This window comes from Aegilops tauschii, chromosome 1 (genome assembly GCF_002575655.3).
Source record: "Aegilops tauschii subsp. strangulata cultivar AL8/78 chromosome 1, Aet v6.0, whole genome shotgun sequence".
Taxonomy (NCBI): Eukaryota; Viridiplantae; Streptophyta; class Magnoliopsida; order Poales; family Poaceae; genus Aegilops; species Aegilops tauschii.
Window position 1 is genome coordinate 191,333,225 of NC_053035.3, and position 26,082 is coordinate 191,359,306.

The 26,082-nt window shown below is 47.4% G+C and overlaps 1 protein-coding gene across 5 annotated transcripts; it reads left to right on the forward strand.

Annotated features, from left to right (window-relative positions):
* The first annotated feature begins 3,865 nt into the window (after positions 1-3,865).
* On the forward strand, positions 3,866-25,367 carry LOC109736444 (uncharacterized). Of its 5 annotated transcripts, none has more exons than XM_020295671.4 (8): positions 3,866-4,104; positions 12,980-13,105; positions 13,757-13,855; positions 15,334-15,479; positions 19,678-19,786; positions 19,903-20,010; positions 24,688-24,828; positions 24,905-25,367. In XM_020295671.4, exons 1-8 carry the CDS (start codon positions 4,024-4,026, stop codon positions 25,175-25,177), a joined length of 1,083 nt encoding a protein of 360 aa, XP_020151260.1. In that variant the 5' UTR covers positions 3,866-4,023; the 3' UTR covers positions 25,178-25,367. The 5 variants fall into 5 exon arrangements, with proteins under 5 accessions (XP_020151260.1, XP_020151262.1, XP_020151261.1 ...); XM_020295673.4 differs by having other exon boundaries at positions 24,916-25,367; XM_020295672.4 differs by having other exon boundaries at positions 3,880-4,104; positions 15,337-15,479.
* Positions 25,368-26,082: the final 715 nt, after the last annotated feature.

A 26,082-nucleotide genomic window follows, 5' to 3' on the forward strand; every position in this document is an offset into this window, starting at 1 on the left:
TCGAGCCAGGAACCTCTGCGGTGCCGGATTGCCATCATCTTCATCCTCGGGTACCGTCGGTGTTTGCCTGCGATTCGATCTCTCCGGAGCCTCCCCAACCTCCCCGAGCACGCCATCGGACCCGTAGTGATCCCCTCCGTCGGTTTCCCCTTTCCCCCGCTTTGATTTGTCGCAGTATACCGCAGCCCCACCGCCAGGGCTGGAGCTCTGCTCGCCACGCTCTGCATCGCCCCTGGCCGCGCCCCACGCGTGAGCCGCCACAGCCTGGTCGCGCCCATGTGCCCGCGCGTGCCCGCCCCTGTGCTTGCCGAACTCACGTGCCGCCCACTACCGCCTGCTGCTTCTACTGCCGCTGCTGCTTCGCTGCTCCGTTGCTTGTTCTGCTGCTGCTACTGCGCTAGCCGCTGCTCTCTGCTGCCACGTGCACTGTCACTGCTACTGCGAGGCGCCCGCCTCCGCCGCCATGGCTAGTCGCCCCGCCTCCACCCGCCGTGGCCGACCACCCTGCCGTCGCCCGCTGCGTCGCGTCCATCTCCGCGCCCGCCCTCGCTCGGCCACAGCCTGGCTAAGCCAGGCCGTCCTCCGTCGCCTGCCGCGTTGCCGACGGGCGCCCGTAGCGCCTCCGACGTGCCTCCGTCGTGGCCAGAAGCCACCGGTGTTTAACCATCGGTCTCGCTAACCCCCCCCCTCGCTAATGAACCCCCCCTCTCTAACCCACTAACATCGGGGACCCACCACCCCAATTGACCAGTTAGTGAATTAAAAAAGCTGTTAAACTAATAGTAGAGTATGATATGTGGGTCCCCTATGAATTAAACAGATTTAATTAAAATCTAGTAGCTACGAGTCAATGACAGGTAGACCCCACCAGCCATGTTGACTGGTCAACTATGACCTTTGACCTACTGACTCAACAGTCAACGGGCCCACATGTCAGCCTCTATGGCTAGACAACCGCTAGGTACACATAGTTTCTCCTATTTAATTTCGAATCAAATGAATTACAGAAATTTCAGAGAAACATTAAAACTTTGGAAATTCATATAAAATAATCTTTAACTCGGATAAAAATATTTTATATATGAAAATTGCTGAGAAAAACATGACGAATCCGAATATGCCATCCACATACCTGTCACATGCCTCTAACCTAGCGAACATGGATCCGTCCCCTTCGTTTCATCTGTCCGAAAAATGCAAAACACTGGGAAAACTTTCCCGGATGTTTCCCCCTTCGTCGGTATCGTGTAGCACTGCGTTAGGTCACCCTTACCATAGCTTGCGGTCATGTCATGCTTTATGTTGCTTTGTATGCCTGTTATTTATTGTTTCTTCCCCTCCTTCCTCTCCGGTAGACCCCGAGACCGTTGATGCTTCAGTGTTCGACTACGGCTACGCTTGCGAAGATTCCTTTCATCTACAGAGCAACCAGGAAAGCAAACCCCTCTTGATCATTCTGATATAGCCCATTTCTTTCCCTCTCATGCTTGCATTAGAACTGCTACTGCTTTTGTATGATCCTGTTCTGATGCATAGCCTGATTTTGTAACTTGCAATTGTTAACTTACTTGTTTATCCTAAACTACTTAGTGTAGGTTGGTTAGTGATCCACCAGTGACCCCTCACCTTGTCCCAGTTGCCCCGCTCGTTGACCGATGACTCGATCAACATGATCCACATCCAGAGCCCGACACATCACATCACACCCCCTTAGTTGTACAACTCTGCACAACTACTATCGAGTGCCGAGGGTGATGCCTCATATAGCACATTTGATGAGATCTTTGTTGTGTAGCTAATTAGTTGTGGTCTTCGAGGGTGGTTCCTCCTTCACCACTCCCGATATGACTCTGTCGTGCAGCCCCTCAAGTGTGGACCATCAAGGGTGATTCCTCCAAGTCCATCTTGACGGTTACATCGAGCGGGAATTCATCGAGGGTGATTCCTCGGGTTCCCTCCTTGCTGTTTTGGACACACGGTTACTATGACTTTACCACAGAACCATGATGGAGTCGGGTCAGCCCCGAGGGGTACCTGCGAGAGAAATGTGATGAGTGATGTGAAGTCGGTTTGACCTGAAGGGTGCCCGCGCGCTCCCAAGACACTAACGATTTGGATATGTGATCTGAGTAGGCCTCTGGCCTTTTCGCACCGACCACCACGGGGGAATAAGTATGGGCACTCCGCATCGTATGTACCAGCCGAAAGCTCTTCAGACGTCAGCGACCGAGCGACACGCGCCCGGGTGGCCCGCGTAAGCACCTGCCTTGTATAAGGACATTGCCAGGACTGATCCCGCCCATCCACGCAACGTGCAGGAGTGCAAAGGGCGATGGGCCCAAGACCCCTCTGCGCTTAGGATGTAGACTGGCGTGCTGGCCTCTATGTTGAGCCTAGGTAGGACTGCGGTGTGTTGATCGGCCGAGGCCGGTCATGACCCGATGGTGTGTCCGGCCGGAGTTGATCGAGCGTGTTGGGTAAGTTTGTGCACCCCTACAGGGAAGTATTATCTATTCGAATAGCCATGTCCATGGTAACGGACACTCGGAGTTGTATCCCGATCGATACAATTAGAACTGGATGCTGAGGCAGGAAATGGAAATGATGGCTCCGGGATTGCTTTCTCGCAGGGAGTCAAAGAAGTGATCTCTGGGCGATGTTACAACATACTTACAACTATTATAATATGTTACTCTTATCTCTTCTGATGTTGCAAGATGCTTGAAGATGCTAGTCTTCGATAGGCTAGGCTTTCCCTTTTCTCTTCTGGCATTCTACAGTTGAGTCCACAGATACAACCCATTCCTTTGATAGAGATGCATACTTAGTTTAGATCTGATGTAGGTCTTATGTGTACTTTGGCTGAGTACTCACGGTTGCTTTGCTACCTCTTTTCCCCTATACCCGATTGTTGCAATCAGATGACGGATCCCAGGAGCCAGATGCTGCCGCCGACGACTACTACTACTACCCCGAGGTGCCTACTACTACGTGGAGACCGCTGACGACCAAGAGTAGTTAGGAGGTTCCCAGGCAGGAGGCCTTGCCTTTTCGGTCGATACTACTTTTATGCTAGTCTTCTTAAGGCAAACTTGTTTAACTTATGTCTGTACTCAGATATTGTTGCTTTCGCTGACTCGTTTGTTTCGAGCTTATGTATTCGAGCCCTCTGGCTTGTAATACGAGTTTGTATGACTCTAATTTATGTCTAGAGTTGTGTTGTGATATCTTACTATGAGTCCCTGATCTTGATCGTACACGTTTGCGTGTATGATTAGTGTACGACTAAATCGAGGGCGTCACACCGGTGCACCAGCACAACAGCCTGTTGTGCGCCGCGACGTTTTGGTTGACTTGGGGCGGCGGGTCATTCGACCAGGGGCGGCGATGTGACCGACCTTGAACGAGGCGACCTGCGGGGTGATCTGCAGCAACTGAAGATGCAGAGTACCGGCGGCAGGAATGGCTAGGCAGAGGGTGCGCCGGCGACTGCCATGGTAGCCATGGTCGCATGCACGCAAGAAGGGTGAGGGAGTGGCGGCTAGTTAGGTTGGGGGATAATCGGGAGTGGGTTGGTCGTTCGGACCGCATTGGGTCTTGTCGCGTAGCGGCGAGCGCCAAGCACGCGTGATGATACGGGTGAGATCGAGAGTCGGCCGCTCGTTCTCCCCGAATAGTGCGTACACACTTTTTAGATTTTACTCCCTCTGTTTCTAAATATTTTGTCTTTTTAAAGATTTCAACAACTAACTACATACGGAGCAAAATGAGTGAATCTACACTCTAAAATATGTCTATGTACATCCGTATGTGTTGAAATCTGTAAGACAAATATTTAGGAACGAGGAGTAAGAAATAAAAATTCATGGGTCCGAGAGAGAGAGGACAGTCTAACTACGCACGTGCCCACTGGAATACTCGCAAAGCCAGCCCACTGGATGCGATTTGCTCTTCCCCTCTGCCTGTCCGATTTGCCGTCCCCGGTCTCGCTGCCGCTCTGGTCGGAGGCTGTGAGAGAGGGAGATGACGGGACTAGGCGGCGGCGCGGCGGCCCCCGGGGACTACGTCTACTTCAAGTCCGTCGTCCCGCTCCACAAGATCTCTGTAAGCTCCGGCCTTTCCGAACCCCTCCCCGGCCTCGCCGTCAACCAACGCGGGCACTGACTTTAGCGTGGTGCCGTGGTCTCGAGCACGGGCCGTGTAGTGGGTTCCGTTTTGTTCTGAGGTCGTGGATAGTTCTCAGGATCGAAGTGGATAGGTAGGGGAATTTTGGGAAAATCCTGACGGAAGAAGAGAGGAAGATCGATCAAAGAGAGATAGCTGCGCTAGAGTTCTAGTTGCGGAAATGTGAAGGCAAGTAATTTAGGGTTTTTCTGTTTATCCCTCTCATATCCAGCTCCGAGTATATATACTACTCGTGCGGTGAATCAATAGTAGCTCACTTAGAGCTTAAACTGGAGTGTAATTACTACAAAGCCGAGATGAGACTGAACAGGAAAGGTAATTTGTCGGAATTGTTCTCTGCTGTTGCATTTGAGGGATCTGAACCGTCCGAGGAACATAATGTTTGCCCGTTCCTTTGTTACTCTTCTGGAGAATAGACTGACTGTTGAAAAGTTCAGACTAGGATATTTGGGTCCTGACACTGCACCTCCTGAGATTAGATTTCAAGGCTAAAATGCAGGAAATACCTTTTGAATGAATGCGCATCCTCCCAGGTATGCACAAGCCATTGCACCATTGCAGCATTTTTGTGAAGGATAGCCGGAAGAGCTAATCATATGCTGTTGAGGGTTTGGGAGAGCATTGGGGCCCAAGTGCTACTTGAGATGACTGACATGAAACAGTTGGTGGATTTGAGCGCTCTCCAGATGTTGCAATTTATAAGACATCTCACCCACTTTCTGAAGGATGTGAAAGGGGCCGTAGTATTTGGACTGCACCGTCAAGGTGGAACGGAGACCAAATGCAGTAATTCTGTATGCTTGAAGTTTAAGGTATACTATCTCTCCCACGTTGAAGTGCGTTCTGTCTGCTTCAGGTCTGCGAATTTGTTGATTCTGGCCTAAGCATGATCCCGATTTTCCTGCAGTTTTGCCATTGTAGCTCCTGTGTCAATTAGTGCAGCTCTGGCTTTTTCACTGACAGTGCAAGGAATTGCCATTTCAGCAATCTGAGGTGGCTGATACCCATACAGAGCCTTCAATGGAGAAGTTTTCAAAGATATGTGGTATGATGTGTTGTGCCACCATTCTGCTGCTGGCAGCAGATTACACCAACGCTTGGGTTCCTGAAATGCCATGCTACCGAGGTAGCTTTCGAGACATTGATTTACACGTTCAGGTTCAGGCTGTCCGTCAGTTTCTAGGTGATGAGTGGTGGTCAATTTCAGTTCTTCATTTAGAGATGTGAAGAAATCCATCCTATCTTGATCAGATACAATCACCTGAGGCAGACCATGTAGCTTATGGATATTATCCATTAAGAGTTTTTGCCACAGTTTGCACAGTGAATGGGTGAACCAAAGGCAGGAAGTGTGCATACATTGTCAGTTGACCAACCACCACTAGAATAAAATCTTTGCCCTTGGATTAGGCAATCCCTCTATAAAATCCATGGATATTTGGGATCATGCCTCTAGGAATTCTGAGTGGGTTGAGCGAACCAGGGTAATTAATTGTTTCTCCTCTAGTAACCTGACAATTTGGACACTAAGCAAGGAACTGCTCAATTTCTCCTTCTAACCCATGCCAATACAAGAGCTTCTTAATTCTGTGACATGTCACTCTTCTGCAAGAATATAATACCCTCCAATGATGGAAGAATGGGAAGAAGTGAGGATTTGTTTCCCGAGGTTGTTGGAGTTGCCCACATAAATTATTCTTTTGTATCTGAGGATACCAACTTCAGATGAATATTTTGGTTTGCTTGAGGGAGCTACAACCAGTTCCTGTAGTAATTTCAAGCACTTGTCGTCAGTTTTGTATGATTCTTCCACTTCTTTCACTCAAGCCGAGATTACCATTGAGATTGCATTACAACAATCACTTCATTTTCTTGGTCTTTCTTGGATACTACCTTGTTTTCTACTTGTTTTTTGTACGTAATAGCATAATCATACCCTAAGAGCTTGAGCATGAGTTTGTGTTGTATCCCCTTTAGTTATCTCTGACTGAACATGAACTTGAGACTTCTATGGTCTGATTTGATGATCAGTTTGTTGCCAGTGAAGTAATGTCTCCACTTTTTCAAGCCTTCCAAAATTGCAATGGCCTATTTTCATATGTTGACTGTGCAGTTGCATTTAGACCTAAACTCTTACCGACATAGGCAGGATGTCCCTTTTGCATGAGAACAACTCCTATAGAAGTACCACTTGCATCAACTTGTAGTGTGAAAGGCAGAGAAAAATCAGGTAATGCCAAGACAGGTGCAGTAGTCATTGTTGTCTTCACTAATCCAAATGCAGCAGTTTGCTCTGCTTCTACTGAAAAGCTTCTTTTTTGAGCATGTCATAGAGAGGCTTGCGGATGTAACTGTAATTTCTGATGAACCTTTTGCAGTAGCTAGTCATCCCCAAGAAACTTCTGAGTTTACTGAGGGTTGTTGGTTGTTTCCAAGCAATGATTGCAGCTATCTTTGAAGGATCAATAGCTACCCCCTTAGAGGAAATGATGTGTCCCAAATATTCAACAACAGGTTGTGCAAAAACACGCTTAATTTCTTCACAACCAGTTCGTTCTTTCTCAAAATATTTCCAAAACTTAGTGTGGATGAGTTGCACGCTGTTTTATGCTTTTGCTATAGACCCGTATGTCATCAAAGAACACCAGTACATGTTCCTTGAGTATCTTTGAGAAAATGTTGTTCATAATGGCTTGGAATGTTGCTGGTGCATTTGTAAGCCCAAAAGGCATTACAAGATACTCATAATGCCCTAGATGTGTTCTGAATGCAGTTTTGTGGACATTATCTGGATGCATTCTTATTGGATGGTACCATGATCTGAGGTCCAATTTGGTTAATATAATGGCCTGCCCCTTGTAGTTCATCTAATAACTCTTCTATCACTGGGACAGGATATTTGTTGTTGCTCTTGCTCTTGTGCTGGAAGTTGTTCTTGTTCCAGTTCCTCTTGCTCATCATCAGAAGGACCTTGCATTTTGAGTGCATTCATGCTCTTTGCAGCCCCTTGCATTTGTGCTCATAGAACCAGTTCTTAGGACAACACGAACACTTCTTTGGTTCTCTACCTTTGTCATTTGGAGCCCTGGGTCAGTTATCTCTTGCAGGTGCTTGCCTTGATCCCTGCTGAAATTGATTGGGTCTGGCCCCCTTTTGAGTGGCAGCAAGAACATGTCTTTTTGCTGCTGCCAAATGAGTTTGTTCTAGCTGCCTGGAGGACTCGTATGCACCGAGCAGTGTTAGGTTTATCACATTTGACCATACGTTTCACATTATCCTTGTGGCCACTGATAAATCTCAGCACAAAGAAATATTCAGGTAAATAGGGATTGTCCCTCGTCATTAGTTGCATCCAAGTCTCAAACTGATCAATGTTATTATCCGTACTGTTGATTTGCTTTAGATGTTGGAAGTGGTCCATTGCATCATACCAGTCTGCTTCAGGAAATCTGTCACATAGCAAGCTGCAGAATTGATGCCAGCTGAAGTAGTGCAGCTGTATATGTCCTCTGCCGACCATATTTGAGCTTTTTCTCTAATGTGTGCACTGACACTTTTACTCACTGATCTTGTTGGATGCCTGATAGCCCAAATATTTTTTCACATTGCTGGATCCAAGTGATTATGTCATCTCCATTGTAAATGGGAATTTCTAGAGGGTGATCAAATAAGGGGCTCAATTGGAGGTTATGGTGTTGAGGGGGTGGGGGTGGAGGATTGGCTGGTGGTATGCTGCTATTGATGTTGTAGCTGAGGAATTTGTGGATAGTAACAATAGAGGTGGGGTGGATCTTGTGGGTGATATACTGGTGTGTTTCGAGGAATATGTGCTACTGGATAGTAGTTTTGAGGTAGGTAAGGTTGCTGGTAATTGAGATTGCTGTTGTTTGGCTGTAGATGTGGTGGTAGGCATGCGATGGGAGTGTTGGTTCTGTTGTGGAGTAGTCTGAAATTGTGGGTTTTGAGTTGGAGAATGGACAAAGAAGTTCTGCTGTTGTTTAGGTAGGAGTGAAGTAAAGAAAATTGTGGTTGTGGCATTTAGTGGCATTTAGGCTATTCTGTGGGGTGCGTGGAAGCTTGCTATCCATGTGCCAGAGCCATGAGTTGGTCGCGAGATCTTATGGGTTTCACCTCTAGCCTACCCCAACTTGTTTGGGACTAAAGGTGTTGTTGTTTGTTGTTGTTAGGCTATTCTTCTGTGGGGTTTGGTTTAGGTTTTGCAGTGGTGGTATAGGAGTGTGAACATTGGGTGTAGGTTGGCGAGACATGTGGCTCGGTCTTAGGCTGCCAAACTGTATCCTTCATGACAACCTGGAAGGGGTGAGTGGCATATTGTGGGTTTCAGTAGTAGAGCTGTAATTGGTTTCATGAATGGCCATCAGATACTCGCTGGGCCCTTAAGACATGTGATGACCGAACCGATCGTGAACCTCAGAAGTTCATGCAGTGAACTCAACTCACGAGTGGATTGCAGTCAGTCGATGGCTACTTGCTAAAATTAACGCTCATCACCACCTCTATTAGCTTAGAGATCTCACCGTGCAAAGAGAGCAACGAGTCTTGTTGATCCTTTTGCCCATGGAGGCGCACCATCTCTTGGGGCCAATGATCACGCACTGCTTCCTCGACGCGTGCGGCTTTCTTTCCTGCTTCTAGCCACCGCCAGAGTAGTCACTTCCTCTTCCATCGCCTCGAAGAGCTCCTTTCGTCACCGTCGTCGTAACTCACTTTGAATCGTGGGATTTTGCATTGTTCCACCAACCCTTCTTCGTTGCTTTGCTGAATCGTCCTCGGTCTGTCAAATCCGCGGCGGTAGGGTTTTAGCAGGTTATTGTGAGCGGTCTTCATACCTTGCTCGCTAATTTGAGCCAATAATGGGTGAGAGGCTCTGATACCCTTGTCAAGATCGACAGAAGAGATGGAAATCGACCGGGATAGATAGCTATGCTAGGGTTCTAGTTGCGAAAATGTAAAGGCAAGTAATTTAGTTTTTTTTTTGCATATCCCTCTCATAGCCATTATATACTACTTGCGTGGTGAATCACTGGTAGCCGTGTAGGAACAAGGTTCGTTTGTTAGGATGCCTCAGCTACATGCATCACTACACTTCCACTTGACACCTATTTAAACGGCTCGTCTCGCCGCTACCTTATCCTATTTCCATACTGCTGTCGCTCCATCCCGTATGGGTAGAGAACCCGTCGCCGTCTCGGCTGTGATACCGGAGGCTCTAGGGAAGTCAGAGGAGAGAGCACTCATTTTTGGGTGGGCTTACTACTTATATGCTTTTAGCAGTTATCCTCACCGCACTCGGCTACGCGGCTTAACTGGAGCGTAATTCTTACAAAATGTGAGATTAGTTAAGAGTTATATTGTGTTGCATGTATAGCCTGTGTATTTTCCCCGTTGTATGAGGGGTTTCCTGCATATTTACCACATGTATATATATATACCGGCTTGCCCTCCCAAGGAAATACAAGTTGCATATTTCCTGACATGGTATTAAAGGCCTAGGTTATTTTTTCTTCCACGCGCAGCTCGTGCTCCAGTCCAATCTCACGCTTGCACCGCCGCCCCCCTCTTGGTTGGCAGTCATTGCCTCCTCTTGGGCTGTCGTCATCCTCTCGGCTGGCCGTCGCTGCCTCCTCTCCCTTTATCCCAATTTCTCTCCCTCTATCGTGCTCGCTTTTGCATTGCAGGTCTCCAGATCACCACACACCACCTCTTGTCTCAGGTCAGGCCATGGCGCTTCTCTCCAGGCTCTCCCTCGTTGCAGCCCACTGGCTCCGTTGATGGGCTCCCTTGTCATCGTGCTCCCCATCCGACTGCTAGCTTCGTCTGGGGCCCTCCTCTAGGACCGGCCGCCGTTGCTCCCAAATCGGCCGCTGTCGTGCTCCCTGGCCACTGCCTTTCATACCGCCTGCCGTCCATCTAGCTGCCGACTCTGCTACCCTATCTGGTGGCGCCTCGCTCTTGTTGTCTTGTCTCTGCTCAGCCTCCCGCAGCCTTGTTCTTTCTGTTGGGCGTGTGTGCTCGGAAGCGTGGCCTCCAGGTTGGCTGGCTGCGTGCACTTGGGTTGACCTGTGCGATCGGGCTGGAGTGCTTTTCTTGAAGCCATCTACGAGCTGATTAGTTTGTAAAAAAAGAAGTAAGAAAAGTAAAGAGGGGAAAACAATATCATTAGACATGGTGTCTCTCGCTCGCCCTCTAGTGATTTCCAATGGTGTTTCTGGTGTTCCCAACACTTAGTCCATCTCGCGATGTGCCTTTCCTCGGTCTTTGGTGCTCATTTGTTTGTGATGTCATCCCTTTTGGCGCCTTACCCAGACTGTGGTGGCTGCTCTACAACGAGTCCTCTCGCAACCTCCGTGGATGCTGATTGTCGCTCTACACTAATTCCCCCCGTGACTTTCATCGGCAGTATTGGTGCACATTGCTACACCGACTCCGTCTCGCACGCACGTCCTCCCTTGGTGCTTACGTGCCTGTGACCTTGTCTCCTCTACTGGCTTCTGCGGATCGACGTTGGGTGTGCTACACCGCCTCCTCTAGCGACTAGCGACTTCCACGGGTGGCAGTGCCTGCTCCTCTCCTGGTGCTGCTACGTTGACTACTTTAGCTGCGTCACTGAGCAGGAGACTGCGCGCCTTCGTGAACTGCTTATTGCCTCCGGTTCTCCATTTCCGGGTGCATCTACGTTGACCTCTTCAGCTAGCCCATGACTGAGCAGGGGATTACATGACTTTGGTGCTTGCTAGCTGCGTGATGAAACACAAACAAGTGAGATGCAAATTTGCGCATGTAAAGGTCTCAATCTTTCACGGTACTTGACGAAACGAAGACGCAGCAAAGTAGATGAAGATGTAGCCGAACAAATACCATGGATCGAGCGAGATGTAAGAAACCAAAGTAACAAAATCAGCACAAGATAGATCAAAAATCAATCTCGTAGCGACTCTCGCTGTGCTCTTGCGACGCATCATCAAAAGATTAACATTGTAGAAAAACGACCTCCCTCAGCACTACTAACTTGACAGGAATTTCACCATTCAAATTTGTGTTAGCAGATTTAGCATACGGTGCAATTCCCAGGATTCCTTTGCCATCTTTCTTCTCTTGAGCAAACAACACTATGTCATGGAGACATTCTTGAGTCCGTGTCGCGGCCGAAGAAGCTCTAGTTGCCACATCATCGCCTCCCTCTTTAAACAAAGCTGTCCTTGGTTTCGTGGTTGCTTTGGGGACCTTCTTTGGAACTGAAATAATAGCATCCACCTTGATATCATTGGCAAACATCAGTTATAGCACATGTCGTTTCCCGTTAAATGAATAAGTGTTGGACCTCCCATGATGTGTGGCACCACGATCATGTTGCCACGTCCTTGCCAACAGTAAGTGGCATGCATCCAATTGGCAAAACATCACATATCACCCTATCAATATAGTTGCCAACCAAAAATTTGATGCACACCTTGTGAGCAACATTTAACTTTTCAGTGTTATACAGCCACTCGACTAAGTGGGGTTGTGGGTGTTTCCACACACGTAATCCTAAATAACCCACCAACCCCTTGCTGACCTCATCGGTGTAGCTTCCACCATCGATGATCAACTTACAATTGGTGTCGCTGATTTTGCACTCAGACTGAAAAATATCCAGCGTTGCCCCTTGTCCTCGATACGGTCTTCTTGCACTCGCTGCACCATCAAGGACGTATATGATTCAGCAGCTTCAAAACTCATGGCCTCTTTTTCAAGATCTTCAGACTTCTCACTAGATCTGTCATCAACTTTCTCTTCATCACTAGCTGATGTATCCATCTTTTGTGAGTAATACTCTCTTCTCATTAGGACATTCACGCTTCATATGTCCCCGGCCTACACACTTGAAGCACTCTACATCACTAGTGCGTACGGTGGACTATGCACTTGAATCAGCTCTCAATGCTCCTATTTTTGGAACATCCTTACGAAGAGGCTGAGTTCCGAGCTATGACCCTTTTGACGGCAAAGGTTACTGTGTTTACTTCAAGAGTTTGGTGTGTACATGTGCGTGTTATCAGTATTGCGCGTGACCCTGTGAAGCATGAGCACACCAAGCATATTGGTGTTGATGCTTCTTTTGTGCGCGCTGGTGTGGAGGACTAAGTATTTGCTCTCATTATGTGCCTTCCGAGTTACAATTGGTGGATTTCTTTACGAAGGCCCATACTAGAGCGCAACATGGATTTTATCTTTACAAACTCATTGTCATGGATCCACCCTGTGTTTGAAGGGGGGGGGGGGGTGGTGGGGGTGATAGAGTTATATTATGTTCCATGTATAGCCTATGTATTTTCCCTGTTGTATGAGTGGTTTCTTGCGTATTTACGAGCTGTACATGTATATACCGCCCCGCCCCCCAGGAAATACAAGTTCCATATTTGCTAACAAAATTAATTCATTGGCTGTGGCTACCTATCCATTTAACTGGCGCGCACGTGATCATACAAATAGACACATATATGGCCTCTACACAAGCTAGGGAAGTATTGGAAGCTTCGTTCGATACACACGTTCAACATAAATCTTTGTTCTGGTTAACAAGTCCCCTATCCAGTACAAAATCAAATGTATGTTTTACAATCTTACCAATCCAGTTTTAAATCTGATTAGTCAAATACACTGTGTGATTCATGCCTTTTGGAAGAAAAAAGGGAAAGTATTGCTCAAAAAATATATTTTTTTAAACTTGTTTCTACATTTCTTATGGTTGGCGAGATTCTAAATTATTTCTTTCTATTGGATTTTGTAGATTGGATCAAAATTGTGGAGATATTATGATTTTGGCCCCAAGGCTGTGCCACCCCTTATCTGCATCCCAGGAATTGCTGGGACGGCTGATGTATACTATAAACAGATAATGTCCCTCTCTATGAAGGTGCTTACAATGAGAATGAATGAGTCCCATTCCATTGCCAGTTCAGCACACATCTTTTCTGATTTTGCTAGCTGTCTTGAGTGTTCATATGTACCTGCAAATGTATACACAATGCGATATGCAACCCTTATGCTGACATACAGTGGCGGAGCAAGGATTGAAGCAAACCCTGGGCCAATTTTTTTTTCTGGCAACATGGATAAACTTTGACACTTATAACTACACCAAAAATACCTCATACATTCCCAAAAATATCCAAGGCGAGAATATGCAAAATAAAGCTCAACTGTTTATTAAATCAATAATTTAAACTCAACGCACTGGTGAAAAGGATCTCCTCATCTTCTATATATACAACATGAAATGAAATTGACATAAAAATGCACCGATTTGAATTCAACAAAATGTGGGCAAGAGGCCTTGATTTCTTTCTGCTACATTAGTGTTTTATGAGATTTTCATGCTTTTCATGACGTCCAAATTGTGGTGGCACTGTTAAGTGTATCCAATTTGAATAGCCATCTCTCTCTTCTTGGAATTTTATTAGAGGTCAACAATTGCAGAATCCTCCTTTAGTTCTGCTTGGCACATGTATAATTGTTAGATACATATATCGGACCAACCTAAGATTTTTGTCTTCATTTTTTTCAGGGTTATCGAGTAATATCTATTGATGTTCCCCAAGTTTGGAATCACCATGAATGGATTCATTCCTTTGAAAAGTTTTTGGACTCCATGAATATCCATCATGTAAGGAAATATTATAATACTTTCTTTTCTACGAGGCTGTTAGCCTAGTAATGTGTTGCTCTCTTTCATTTCCAGCCTTGCTTAAAATTGCGAACCCATATTTCCTAGGATCTAATGCATCTTCACTTCATGTGTGTGTGCCTGCTGCACCTATAATCCTGAATTACTCCCTCCGTTCCTAAATATTAGTCTTTTTAGAGATTTCAAATGGACTACCACATACGGATGTATATAGACATATTTTAGAGTGTAGATTCACTCATTTTGCTCCGTATGTAGTCATTTGTTGAAATCTCTAGAAAGACCTATATTTAGGAACGGAGGGAGTATTTTTGTAGTGTTGCTGAAGTTTTTATTGGTACATAAAAAAAAAATATAAGCACGGTATCATGGGGTATCGACATGTGAACTTAAATTAGTTCTGCTCCTACTTGTTCTTGAAATACACGTGGTTCTGATTATTAGAAGTTGGTACAGTTTGTACTTACTAGTTTTCTATGATTCCCTTAAGAGACGGCTGTAGCATGGTTTTCTAACTTAATTGCCCATTCTGTGCAAATTAACAGCACATGTCGTATTTTATTCGCTTAATCCCTGAGGGACTCTTGCGAAGTACTTTCTCCGTTCCAAATTATTTGAAATTCTAGCTTTGTACCATGTCAAACGTTTTTAAGTTTTAACCAAGTCTGTAAAATTGGACAATCTAATGGGCACACACATGCACATTTGTCGCGCCTTCCAATAGGGCATGAATCTGCCACCACATGTTGACTTCATCTACATTAATTGCTAAATTGGAATTTTAAAAATGGCTTGTCTCACACCGATTAGCGATTCACAGTGGTGAAGTACTCCCCACTTCTGCGAAGATGTCCTGGTTGACGTCGCCTCTCTGCATCTCTGTATTGCACTTTAAAATATATTAAAAGTCAAAGCAGAGAATATTTGCTGATGTCATGTTTTGGATGCATACGATACCATGCTTGTACTCCCTCCGTTCCAAAATAGATGACCCAACTTGGTACTAACTTTGTACTAAAGTTAGTACAAAGTTGAGTCATCTATTTTGGAACGGAGGGAGTATGAGAGAAAGAGAGAGGTTGGATGGCCCCATGGAAAGACTAAGATGCAGCGTCTGCTACATAGTAGCGTCCATATAAAAGATATGAACATCCACAACACCAAATTAGTTACATTGGATTAATGATAAAATATATTTCCATACTGTATGTAGATATTAGCACATTTTTTATGGTCTTGGTAAATATAGAGAAGTTTGAGTTAGGTGAAAGCTAACTCAAATACTCCCTCAATCCCAAAAAGCTTGTCTTTGATTTGTCTGGATGCGGATGTATCTAGAGACGTTCTAGTGTTAGATACATCTGTATCTAGATAAATCTAAACAAGCTTTTTGGGACGGAGGTAATAGTTAGTAATGGATGGAGTGGTACTGATTTATATTCAACCATTTTATGAAGCAGGTTCATATCTGTGGTACATCTCTTGGTGGATTTCTTGCACAAATATTTGCTCAATACCGCCCAAGGAGAGTAAAGTCCTTGGTGCTATCAAATACCTTTCTTGAGACACACAAGTTTGCTGCTGCTATGCCATGGTCTCCACTGTATGTAGTCTGTTTTAAGAACTTTTTTGTAAGATCACATGATTGCTTTATTATAACCTAGTGATATGCCCATGTGAAAGTGTTTTATTGTGTTTACATGCCTACACACTTTCGTACGTATAAAGTCTTAGTCACATGCAGATTTCCAAGTTACATTGATCCCTATATTTTTGAAGTTTTCAAAAATGTACTTGCAGATTTCAAAACAACAACAAAGCCTTTCTGTCCCAAAGTAGTTGGGGTAGGGTAGAGTTGAAATACATCAGATCTCAAATCCAAGTCATGGTTTTGGCACCTGGATAACTAACTTCCACGCACCCTGGCCTATGGCTAGTTCTTTGGTGATACTCCAGTCCTTCAGAGCTCTCTCACGGAGCCCTCCCATGTCAAGTTTGGTCTACCCTGACCTCTCTTTACATTATCAGCACACTTTAACTGTCTGCTATGCACTGACGCTTCTGGAAGTCTGCGTTCTATATTCCCAAACCATCTCAGACGATATTGGACAAGCTTCTCTTGAGTCGGTGCTACCCCAACTCTATCTCGCATATCATCATTTTGAGCCTGATCCTTTCTTGTGTGGCCACATATCCATCTCAACATGCGCATCTCTACTAGACCTAACTGTTGGACATGTCACCTTTTAGTTGACCAACATTCAGCGCCATACAACATTGCATGTCGAATCGCCATCCTATAGAATCTGCCTTTAAGCTTTTGTGGCGCACTCTTCTCACAGAGCGTTAGAAGCTTGGCACCATTTCATCCATTCAGCTTTGATTCGATGACTTGCATCTTCATCGATATCACCATCCTTCTGCAACATTGACCCCAAATATCAAAAGGTGTCCTTCTGAGGTACCACATGTCTGTCAAGTCTGACCTCCTCCTCGTACCTAGTAGTACTGAAACCACACTTCATTTACTTAGTTTTAGTTCTACTAAGCTAAAACTGTTTGATTCCAAAGCCTGTCTCCATAGCTCTAACTTTCTGTTAACCCTCGTTCGACTATCCTCGACTAGCAACACATCATCTGCAAAATGCATAAGGAGCATGGAGAGCTCTCACTCCAGCAAGACAACCTAGCAGCGGGCGCCCCCGACCAGACATCAGCCGCCATAGCCATAGAAAGAAGAGAGGTGAGATTCAACAACTCGGGAGAGTGAGTTGTTTTGGAGAGCGGCATCCACGGGGGCGTGCAGGAACCCGACGACGGGTGGAGCTTGGCGTGGCTGCGCGCGTGGAGCGGAGCAGCCGACGTGGCGTTGCGTGGACGTGACGTCGATGTTGGCGTTCGGCCCCGTGGGCGCATGCCATGGAGGGCTTGGCAGGCCGCGGGCGGGAGTGCGCCATCAGCGTCCTGGCGGCCATCTAAAGCGGGGTTAGATCCGCGGACAGTGAAATGTATTTTTCTGGGCTATGCTTCTAGTCAGTAGGGGTATAAATGTGGTGTCCCTCTGAGAAACATAGATTTGGAAGGTGGTCAAGAGGGGGCGAAGGTCGTCTCTCATACTCATGGTGATTCTGAGGGACTAACACTGATGATGATGTGCAGGCTCAGGTCCAACCAATGGTGAGTACAATTCCTGTTGGTACTCACGACAACAGCCACATGTGCAGGAGGAGCAATTAGTGCAAGGGAAGCAACAATGCAATGATGCAAGTGTTGAAGTGTATATGTGGGTTGCCTAGCCCTTTCCCTCAGTTCGGACGTTTGGTTGCGTTGGCTAGTGCATGAAGCTTAACATGGTATCAGAGCCCAAGGTCTTGAGTTCAAGTTCTGGCTGTCGCAGTTTATCCAAAAATTGTTGCTGCCCCCCTTTGTCCACGTATAGGCCTCTTGAGCCATACCTTTGAGTCTTATCTACGTGTTGACTTTCCGCGTCACACGTGAGAGGGGGTGTTGAAGTGTATATGTGGATTGCCTAGCCCTTTCCATCGGTTCGGACTTTTGGTTGTGTTGGCTAGTGCATGAAGCTTAACAGCAAGCTCATCAGACACAATGGAACTGCCTATTGCGCTGCGAAAGGGGGTGCGCGAAGCAGTAAAGAAGGCTTTACCGCTGGATGTTTTTTATGATCATGAAATTGGCAATTTTGTGCCTTATGAGGCTTTGTCTCCTTCCTACAGAGCATTTTGTCTCTCTCTACAAACAGTGACAATTCCAAAGGATTGGAAGGCTGCAAAGCAAGATCCGAAGTGGCATGAAACGGTGATAGAGGAGTTGGAAACACCGAAGAAAAACAAAACGTTGACACTAACCACATTGCCGGCAGAAAAGAACATACTGAGTTGTAAGTGGATCTATACCATGAAGCAAAATCCTGAGAGAAAGGTGTAACGGTATAAGGCCAGATTGGTTGCCAGATTGCTCCTGTTGCAAAGATGAACATAGTAAGGATACTGGTTTCGTGTGCTGCAAACTTTGGGTGGAAATTGCACAAATTAGATGTCAAGAATGCCTTTTTACATGGTGACTTGCAGGAAGAGGTATACATGGAGATACCACCAGGTTTTGGTATGGAACAAACTACGGGGAAGGTACGCAGGATGAATAAGTCTTTGTATAGACTGAAGCAACCGTAGAGGGCATAGTTTGATAGGTTCAAACTTGTTGTCTGTGGCTTGGGTATGGTCAATGTAATGTGACCACGTGGTGTTTTGCAGTCACTCTGATCAAAATATCACCATTCTTGCAGTTTATGTGGATTACATTATCATCACTGGAGATGATAAGAAGGAAATAGAGATTGAAGGGGTGTTTGAGCAAGGAGTTTGAGGTAAAGGATATGGGCAACTTAAAATACTTTCTTGGTTGGCATTGAAGTGGCCCGGACAGCGAAGGGAATATCTTTGTGCCAGCGGAAATACACCTTGGATCTCTTGACATTACGTATGCCGTGGGTGTGGTGAGCAGATCCATTCATGAACAAAGGAGTGGGCATCTCGATACTGTGCACAGAATCCCGAGATACTTGAAAGGCACTCCGGGTAAAGGGTTGTGGTTTGCGGAGAGTGGACATCTTGAGGTGGATGGCTAGAGTGACTCTGATTGGGCAGTTGTCAAGATGATAGAAGATCAACTTCTGGCTATTGTGTTTTGTGGGAGGAAATTTGGTGTCATGGAGAAGCAATAAACAGATAGTTGTGTCTAGATTAATACCAAAAGCCGAGTATAGAGCCTTATCTCAAGGGCTGAGAGAGATCCTCTGGGTAAAGCACCTACTGAGCGAGTTGAAACTTCAGAGGAAGGGACTCTAGGGCTTGGTGTGACAATCAGTTAGCTATAAGCATTGGTAATAACCCAGTTCAACATGATAGGACAAAGCATGTGGAAATTGATCGCTTCTTCATTAAGGAGAAACTTGATGTTGGGATCATCAGCCTTGCTCATATCAGCTTTAGGCAGCAGATTGCAGATTGCTTGACAAAGGGACTGGGAGCAAAGAACTGTAACTTGGCTTGTACAAGATGTGGTTTGATAGATATCTACCATCCATCTTGAGGGGGATTGTTGAACCGGTATGGGCCAGGGCCCATCTCCACTTAGGGCATTTCTAACCGATCCCAAAGAAGGCCGTAAGGGAGGATAAATTCGGTTATCCTCCCTTACAGCGCACCTAGCCATCCCCTAACCGCTAAGGTGGAGTAAAAATTATCCCCCACTGCCCAATTTCCCTGAATATGCTCACTCCCACCGGGGCCTTTTTTTTGGAGCCGGTGATAAAAAAGGGGCCTGTTGGGGGGGGGGGGGGGGCGATTGGAGATGCTCTAATCCTGTATGGGGCGTGATTGCTGGCTGTTGTTCAGGCTCACAGTGGACGTTGTCTTTGCTATGCTGGCTGTTGTTCAGGATCTCACAGTGGACGTTGTCTTGCTATTGCCTTGCCGTTCTAGTTTAGGTTGGGTTTGTCGGTCTTCTAGTGGCGGATCGCCGATTCTTAGGTTGGCAATCCTTGGGTCGTTTGGTTCTATAGTTGGGGCATGCCTATGGCGATGTATGGGTCGTGCCTATCTTGGTGTTGTATCTTAATGAAATTACATGCAGCTCTCCTGCATGTTTTGAAAAGAAAATAAAATCTCAAAGGATTTCTTCAATGCAACATTAGCTAATATTTTATGTTTGCATTTTGCCTATAAATCATTACTGCAGATAATAATCATTTATTCTGTCTCAACTACTTTGTGATATTGCAGTGTCAGCTGGACCCCTTCTTTTTTGCTGAAGAGGTATCTCTTAACAGGAATCCGAGATGGTCCACATGAACCATTCATTGCAGATTCTGTGGATTTTGTAGTGGGTCAGGTTGTATCACGTTCAAACACTTACGCATGTTATAAATATAAGTAAAGTAATGGATCTTGATGCTCTTCTATTTTTCCTAGTTTATGATTTGGTAAGATCGAACTTCTGCATGCCAGGTAGAGACATTATCAAGAGAAGACCTTTCGTCAAGGTTGATATTAAATGTCAATGTTGCATCAGTTGGGTCATTATCGCTACCTGATTCATTCATCACAATAATGGATGTAAGCACCTAACTCAGTTGTAGCATGACAGATTAGTGTATGTAAGTTTTCCTAAATTATTTTTACTTCATTCCAACGATTGCCTGTGAGAGTTTTTGCTGTGGTCTTTGGTTAATTTAAGATTGATAAATCAGTTCCTAACCTCTGTGACTTATGCTTAGAAAACCATGTTAATCTTTTTTTCGAGAAAACGCATAAGACTTGCGTTTCATTGCATTGAAAAGAGAGAGTTTGTGTTTACAGTCCTCCTAGGAGGTAGGTTACGGAGTACTCCCTCCGGTCCTTTTTACTCCGCGTATAAGAATTGTCTGAAGTCAAGCTTCATAAAGTTTGACCATATTTATATGAAAAAAATATTAATATCTACAATACTAAATTTATACAATATGAAAACTAAAGTCATGACGCATCTAATGTTGTTGATTTTCACATTCTGAATGTTGGTATTTTTCTCTATAAATTCGGTCAAAGTTTACGAGGTTTGATTTCAGACAAACCTTATATGCGAACTAAAAAGGACCGGAGGGAGTACACGGAAGTAACTAATGTACATCCCAGGTGGGCAGAATGGCACGCAGGCCAGCCGCTCCCGCTCTAGCCCAAAGGGCAGCTTCCTCCCTGACCTTGTTAATGAGGGAGTGGATAGACGGCAGATTGTCATCGAAACACACTCGTTCCTGTGCTTCCAGATCATCCATGGCATGAGGGCGATGGAGGCCAAGCCTTTGCGAAGGGGCTTGGGGGTGTCTTGCCTTGCTTGCTGCCACCAATCCTTCAGCGAGGCTTCATTCGTTGGGCGCCGGTCGTCATTTGTAACCAAGCCAATATCTCATGCCAGTCCTGTCGAGAGAAGGGGCATTCGAGCAATAGCTGACGGATTGTCTCCAGAGTTATATCGCAGAGGGGGCACCGGGGAGGATGTTGTAGGCCTCGCCGCGTGAGGCAGTCGGCCGTCCAGCACCGATCCTGGCTCGCCAACCAGCGTAAGAACTTCACTTTTGGGGGTGCCCAAGATTTCCAGATCAGCTTCCATGCATCGCAGGACACAACCAAAGGAGGCGCGATAGCAGGATTGCGCAGTGTAGACGCCGCTCAAGGTCCACTTCCAGATTAGGCGATTGGGTTCCTCAGTGAGCGTGAGGCCCTTGTGCTTTTGCCAAAGCAAGAGGTACTGCCCAATCTCGTGCACGCCAAGGATACCCTAAATGTCACGGGCCCAGCCATGGTCATGGAGGCCCTCAACCACGGTACTGTGCTTTCCGCGCCTCTTGGGGATGCACGCGTATAGGAGTGGGGCAATTTCGCTGATCGAACGCCCACTAATCCAGCGGTCTTCCCAGAATTTGGCAGTGAGCCCATCAACAATCATCATGTAGGTTGACGCAAAGAATATGGCCTGTTCCTCCGCGGAGAACTGCATGTCAAGAGTAGACCAGGCGCGGGTGTCGTCAGTGCGAGAGAACCAAAGCCAACGCAGCCTAAGGGCGAGTCTAGTGCGCTCCAGGTCCTCGACCCCCAGGCCGCCCGGGGCAGGGGGCGACATACGCGGCGCCAATTAACGTGGAACGGCGGCGCGTTCAGCCCAGAGAAAACCTCGCTGTATCTTTTTGAGCTGTCTGAGAGTCTTCTTAGGCGGGGTGAACACCAGGAGCTGGTGTATCGGTATCGCGCCCATGACGGATTTGACAACGGCGAGACGGCCGACGCGGTTCATCAGGTGGGCTTTCCAGGAGGGGAGGCAGCCAGCAGTGTGATCCACTAAGGGCTGGAGTCGCGCGGCAGTAGGGCGTCACAACGTAAGCGGGATCCCAAGATAGGAGAAGGACATCTCGACTATGGGGCACCCAAGTGTCTCGACCACAGGTGCAGCTTCCTTGGGATCGCAGTGCAGCAGAGTCGCTGAGCTCTTGGCGTAGTTGATTCGCAGGCCAGAGGCTCTCCTGAAGATTTCCAGAATACCCTTGACAGCAGCTAGGTCGGCCGGCGATGGTTGGCAAAAGAGGACCACGTCATCGGCGTATAGCGAGATTGCCTGTATTGGCCGTTGAGGGTGGAGTCGCTGTAGTATGCCGTCGTCGATGGCGCGCTTTATCAGCCGCCCAAGGATGTCCACAACCAGGGAGAAAAGTTGCGGCGAGAGGGGGTCGCCCTGGCGCAATCCACAGCGCCTCCAGATCGAGGGCCCCGGCTCGCCGTTCAGCAGGACCCTGGTATTGGCCGAGGAGAGCAGGATCGCAAGCCACTCGAGGAATCTCTCGCCAAAGCCATACTGGCAAAGGGCCTCAAAGAGGAAGGGCCATGAGAGCGAGTCGGATGCGCGGGTCAGATCGAGCTTTAGCATAACTCGGTGTGCGCCCAACTGATGCAGGAGGCCCGTTGTTTGCTTCACCAGCACGAGGTTGTCGTGAAGACAGCGGCCGGGGATGAACGCGTTCTTGTTTCGACTCACCAAATTGTCGAGCTTGGGCGCGAGGCGAAGGGAGCGAACCTTTGCGAAGATCTTCACGACCAAGTGAATGAGACTAATTGGACGATAGTCGCCCAATGTACTGGCGTCGGCGCGCTTAGGCAGCAACGTTAGCAGGGCCTGGTTCAGGTGGTGAAAGCCACGACCGTGCATGTCGTAGAGCTGCTGGAACACTGCAACGAAGTTGCTCTTGACGATACTCCAGCACGCGTGGAGGAACTCCGCGGTAAATCCGTCGGGATAGGGCACCTTGCGCGTGGGAAGGTGCTTCACAGCGCTCCTGATCTCACCCTCGCTAAACGGCGCGTCCAAATCGATCAGGTTGCTGGGCTCAATGAGCTCGAAGTTGATGGTGTGGTCGCGATCAACAGCAGTCCCGAGGAGGTCGTCGTAGTGCTGGAAAGCAGCCTCGGCCATGTTGGTGTGGTCGAGGAGCACGCGGTTGCCAGTGACAAGGCTGTGGACTCTGTTCTTTTGACGGCGGTAGGAACATTGCCGGTGGAAGAAGCTCGTATTCGCGTCGAGACGTGAGTGTGCTGCCTGGCAATGGAGCGCTCCAGCGAGGCGAGGCCGAGGTGCACAATCTTAAGCTGCTTGCGCAACCAGTCCTCCTACGGCGTGAGGACGCGATCCTCCTGGGCGCGGTCAAATCGCGATATGATATCCCGAGCGATTGCAAGTTTCTGCTTGACGAAGCCGACTGAGCGCGAGCTCCAGCTGGTCAGGCCACGGGCAGTGGCTTGCAAGCGGAGGACGAGGCGCTTGAAGGGGTCATCGTCGTGGACAGAGGTCTAAGCAGTGTTCACCATCTCCTGGAAGCCGTCAAGGCGTAACCAGAAGTCCTCAAACCGGAAACGCTGGCGAGCGATGGGCATCAGGGCGCAATCCAGGAGTAAGGGGCAATGGTCCGACACTACCGACGCGAGGCATCGTAGGTGGCATTCCCCGTGCAATTCCTCCCAACCCGAAGTGCACAGCACCCTGTCGAGGTGGACAAGGGTGGGCGGCGATTGCTCGTTTGACCATGTATAGCGCCGGCCATTGAGGTAAACCTCTTTGAGTGCTAGGTCGTTGATTAGGCGCCGGAACCTGCCCATCACGCGGTGATTGAGATTGCCGTTTTCTTGTCCTCATCGCGATATATGAGGTTGAAGTCATCGCAAATCATCCAAGGCCAAGCACAATCGAGGCGAATGTCACGGAGCTCTTGGAGGAAAGCAATTTTGTTGTCGTCCTCCTGCAGTCTGTAAACCACGGACATCCACCATGGAGTGCCGGAGCCTGTCTGCACCTGGCGGTAATCGCGTTCGTGGTGAACTGGGAACTGGGGTCTGTGATAGATACGGACCTGCCCCGCCAAGCGAGTAGGATGCCGCCACGCGTGCCGATCGCAGGTAGATACACATACTCTTCAAACTCCGAAGCGAGTCTCTAAAACCACCGAGGAGCAAATCAACTCCATTTTCGTTTCCTGGAGGCAAACAATAGCGGCCCCGTAGTGTCAAGGAGAGATCGCATACTCAAACGGAAGGCGCGGGAGTTGAGGCTGCGCACGTTCAACGATCTTGAGGCCATGATCCATATAACTAGATCGACGGGGGGAGGGGGGAACGTGATGCCTAAGTTGCTGTAGCGTCGACAAGGGGCGCCAGGGGTAGGCATGGCACCAAGGTCATGCGGGATCTCTTGACCAACTAGAGCGGTGATGGCTGAGATGACGGCGAGGGGGAGGGGTGTCGCGAAGACACCATCATATGCTTTCATCTCGGCGGGGGTGATCTTCTGGCCCGTACCGATGATGCCCAATGTGCGCAGGATTTGAATATGCGCCCTTCTTGGGGGGAGGAGAGGGGGGGGGGGGGGGGGGGCGCAGTGGTGGAGCGCCCATGGCGAGGGGAGAAGTTGAGGGGTTGCCTCCGTGGACGCCTACCAGGGGGAGGCAGGGCTGCGTTCAGGTGCTTGGTGGCAGCCTGGAGGAAGTCACCCAACGTCCAATCGCGGGGGGTGCAGCAGCGCGAGGTCTGGTGCGGCGCAGCGTAACCGGCGGCGACGCAAAACGCATGTTAATCTTGTGTACCATATAATAATCTATGCATTTGAAACCCTCAATTCACAAGGACTTCCAAGATTGATTCTTTCTCCTATCTGTTAGTTTTGACACTCCAGCATCCCTTGTACGGTAACTATGTTCAGTGAACATCTATGCACAGACGAACGACTACTCTGCTGTTCCTCGGCAGTTGAAGGACCAAGTGAATGAAAGGTACTCAAGTGCAAAGCGTGCAGTACTGAGGACTGGTGGGGATTTTCCCTTCCTGTCACGTCCAGATGAGGTCAATTTGTACCTTCAGGTATTGTTGATTATCTTCCTTTTCCATTTGTTTGTTAATGTGGAACTTTGAAGAACAAATTGCAAAACACTGGCAGCTACACTTAAGGCGAGTTGGAGTAGAACCAAGACCGGATCTAGTCCAGGGTTTCACACGGGATGGTAGCTCCGGGAGCTCAAACGACCACGAAGATGGAAACAGTTTTGATGACCATCCCAAAGATGATGGGGACCGTAGTTCAGGCAGTGATGGCCGTAAGACGGAGCACTCTGAATCAGGGCCACCTAATTCAGATGGACTGGTACCAACAAGCATAGTGCTAGGTATGGTCAGTTCAGCTCTGCATGTTTCCCTATGTGCGTGCTCATGATGCATCATTACTATACATCCGTTTTGTATATTTCTTCAAGTCGGTTGTTTAATGTATGAAGTTATGCCTTTTGCCGGAGTATAGAACTCGTCTTATAGAATATCAGCAGACCCGTAAGTGGCGCGACTGCATTGGAACAACTGATGGAATTCATTCATGTATTTTGTGTAATATAGGAATTTCTTCTTTATTCTGTGTTTGTAGGCTCGTACATTGATGAATTATAGATGCCCGAGACATGTGATCGTGGTTGCTTGTTTTTCTTTGAACCAAATAAATTGCATAACCTCGATAATTTTGTAGTGTCTTGCCAATTTTAATCTCTATTAGAAGGGTTGGACACGCACGTAGCTGGTGTTGTTCGAATTTTTCATTAAAAAATTGTTATTTGCTTTGGCGTGCGGGGAAGATGGAGTGTGTTTTCCTTTTTTATAATGCTGTGTTTTGGCGGACCTTGCGATGTGATGCTTGAGATGTGATGTGTAGGGAAACTATTTGGAGGTGTTTGGTTGACAAACGCAAAGGGTAGTAGGTGACACTGGAACCAGAGGTGTAACGGCACATTCAATGTTTCGTTTGCATCCTGCTTGTAACGTTATCAGTTTACTTACTTTGGCCCCAGCACTGTAATGTGAATACATCACTGGCGCTTTGGAGAACTCCATGTACAGGACATCAAAAGAGCTTCTACGCAAGCAATTTGCAAGCGCTTCACCAGCACAACGTCAAATTCATGAAGCACACACATAAGAAGTATGTGCTCAATACGGTCTCTGAGGTTGAAAAAGCACCGCTCCCGCTGGGGGGATTCGAGACTGACAAGCTCTGCCCCATGGCTGGGTGAGCTGGCCACCACGCCAAATCTGCTATCTTGTTTAATATGGGGATGCATCGCCTATTATATG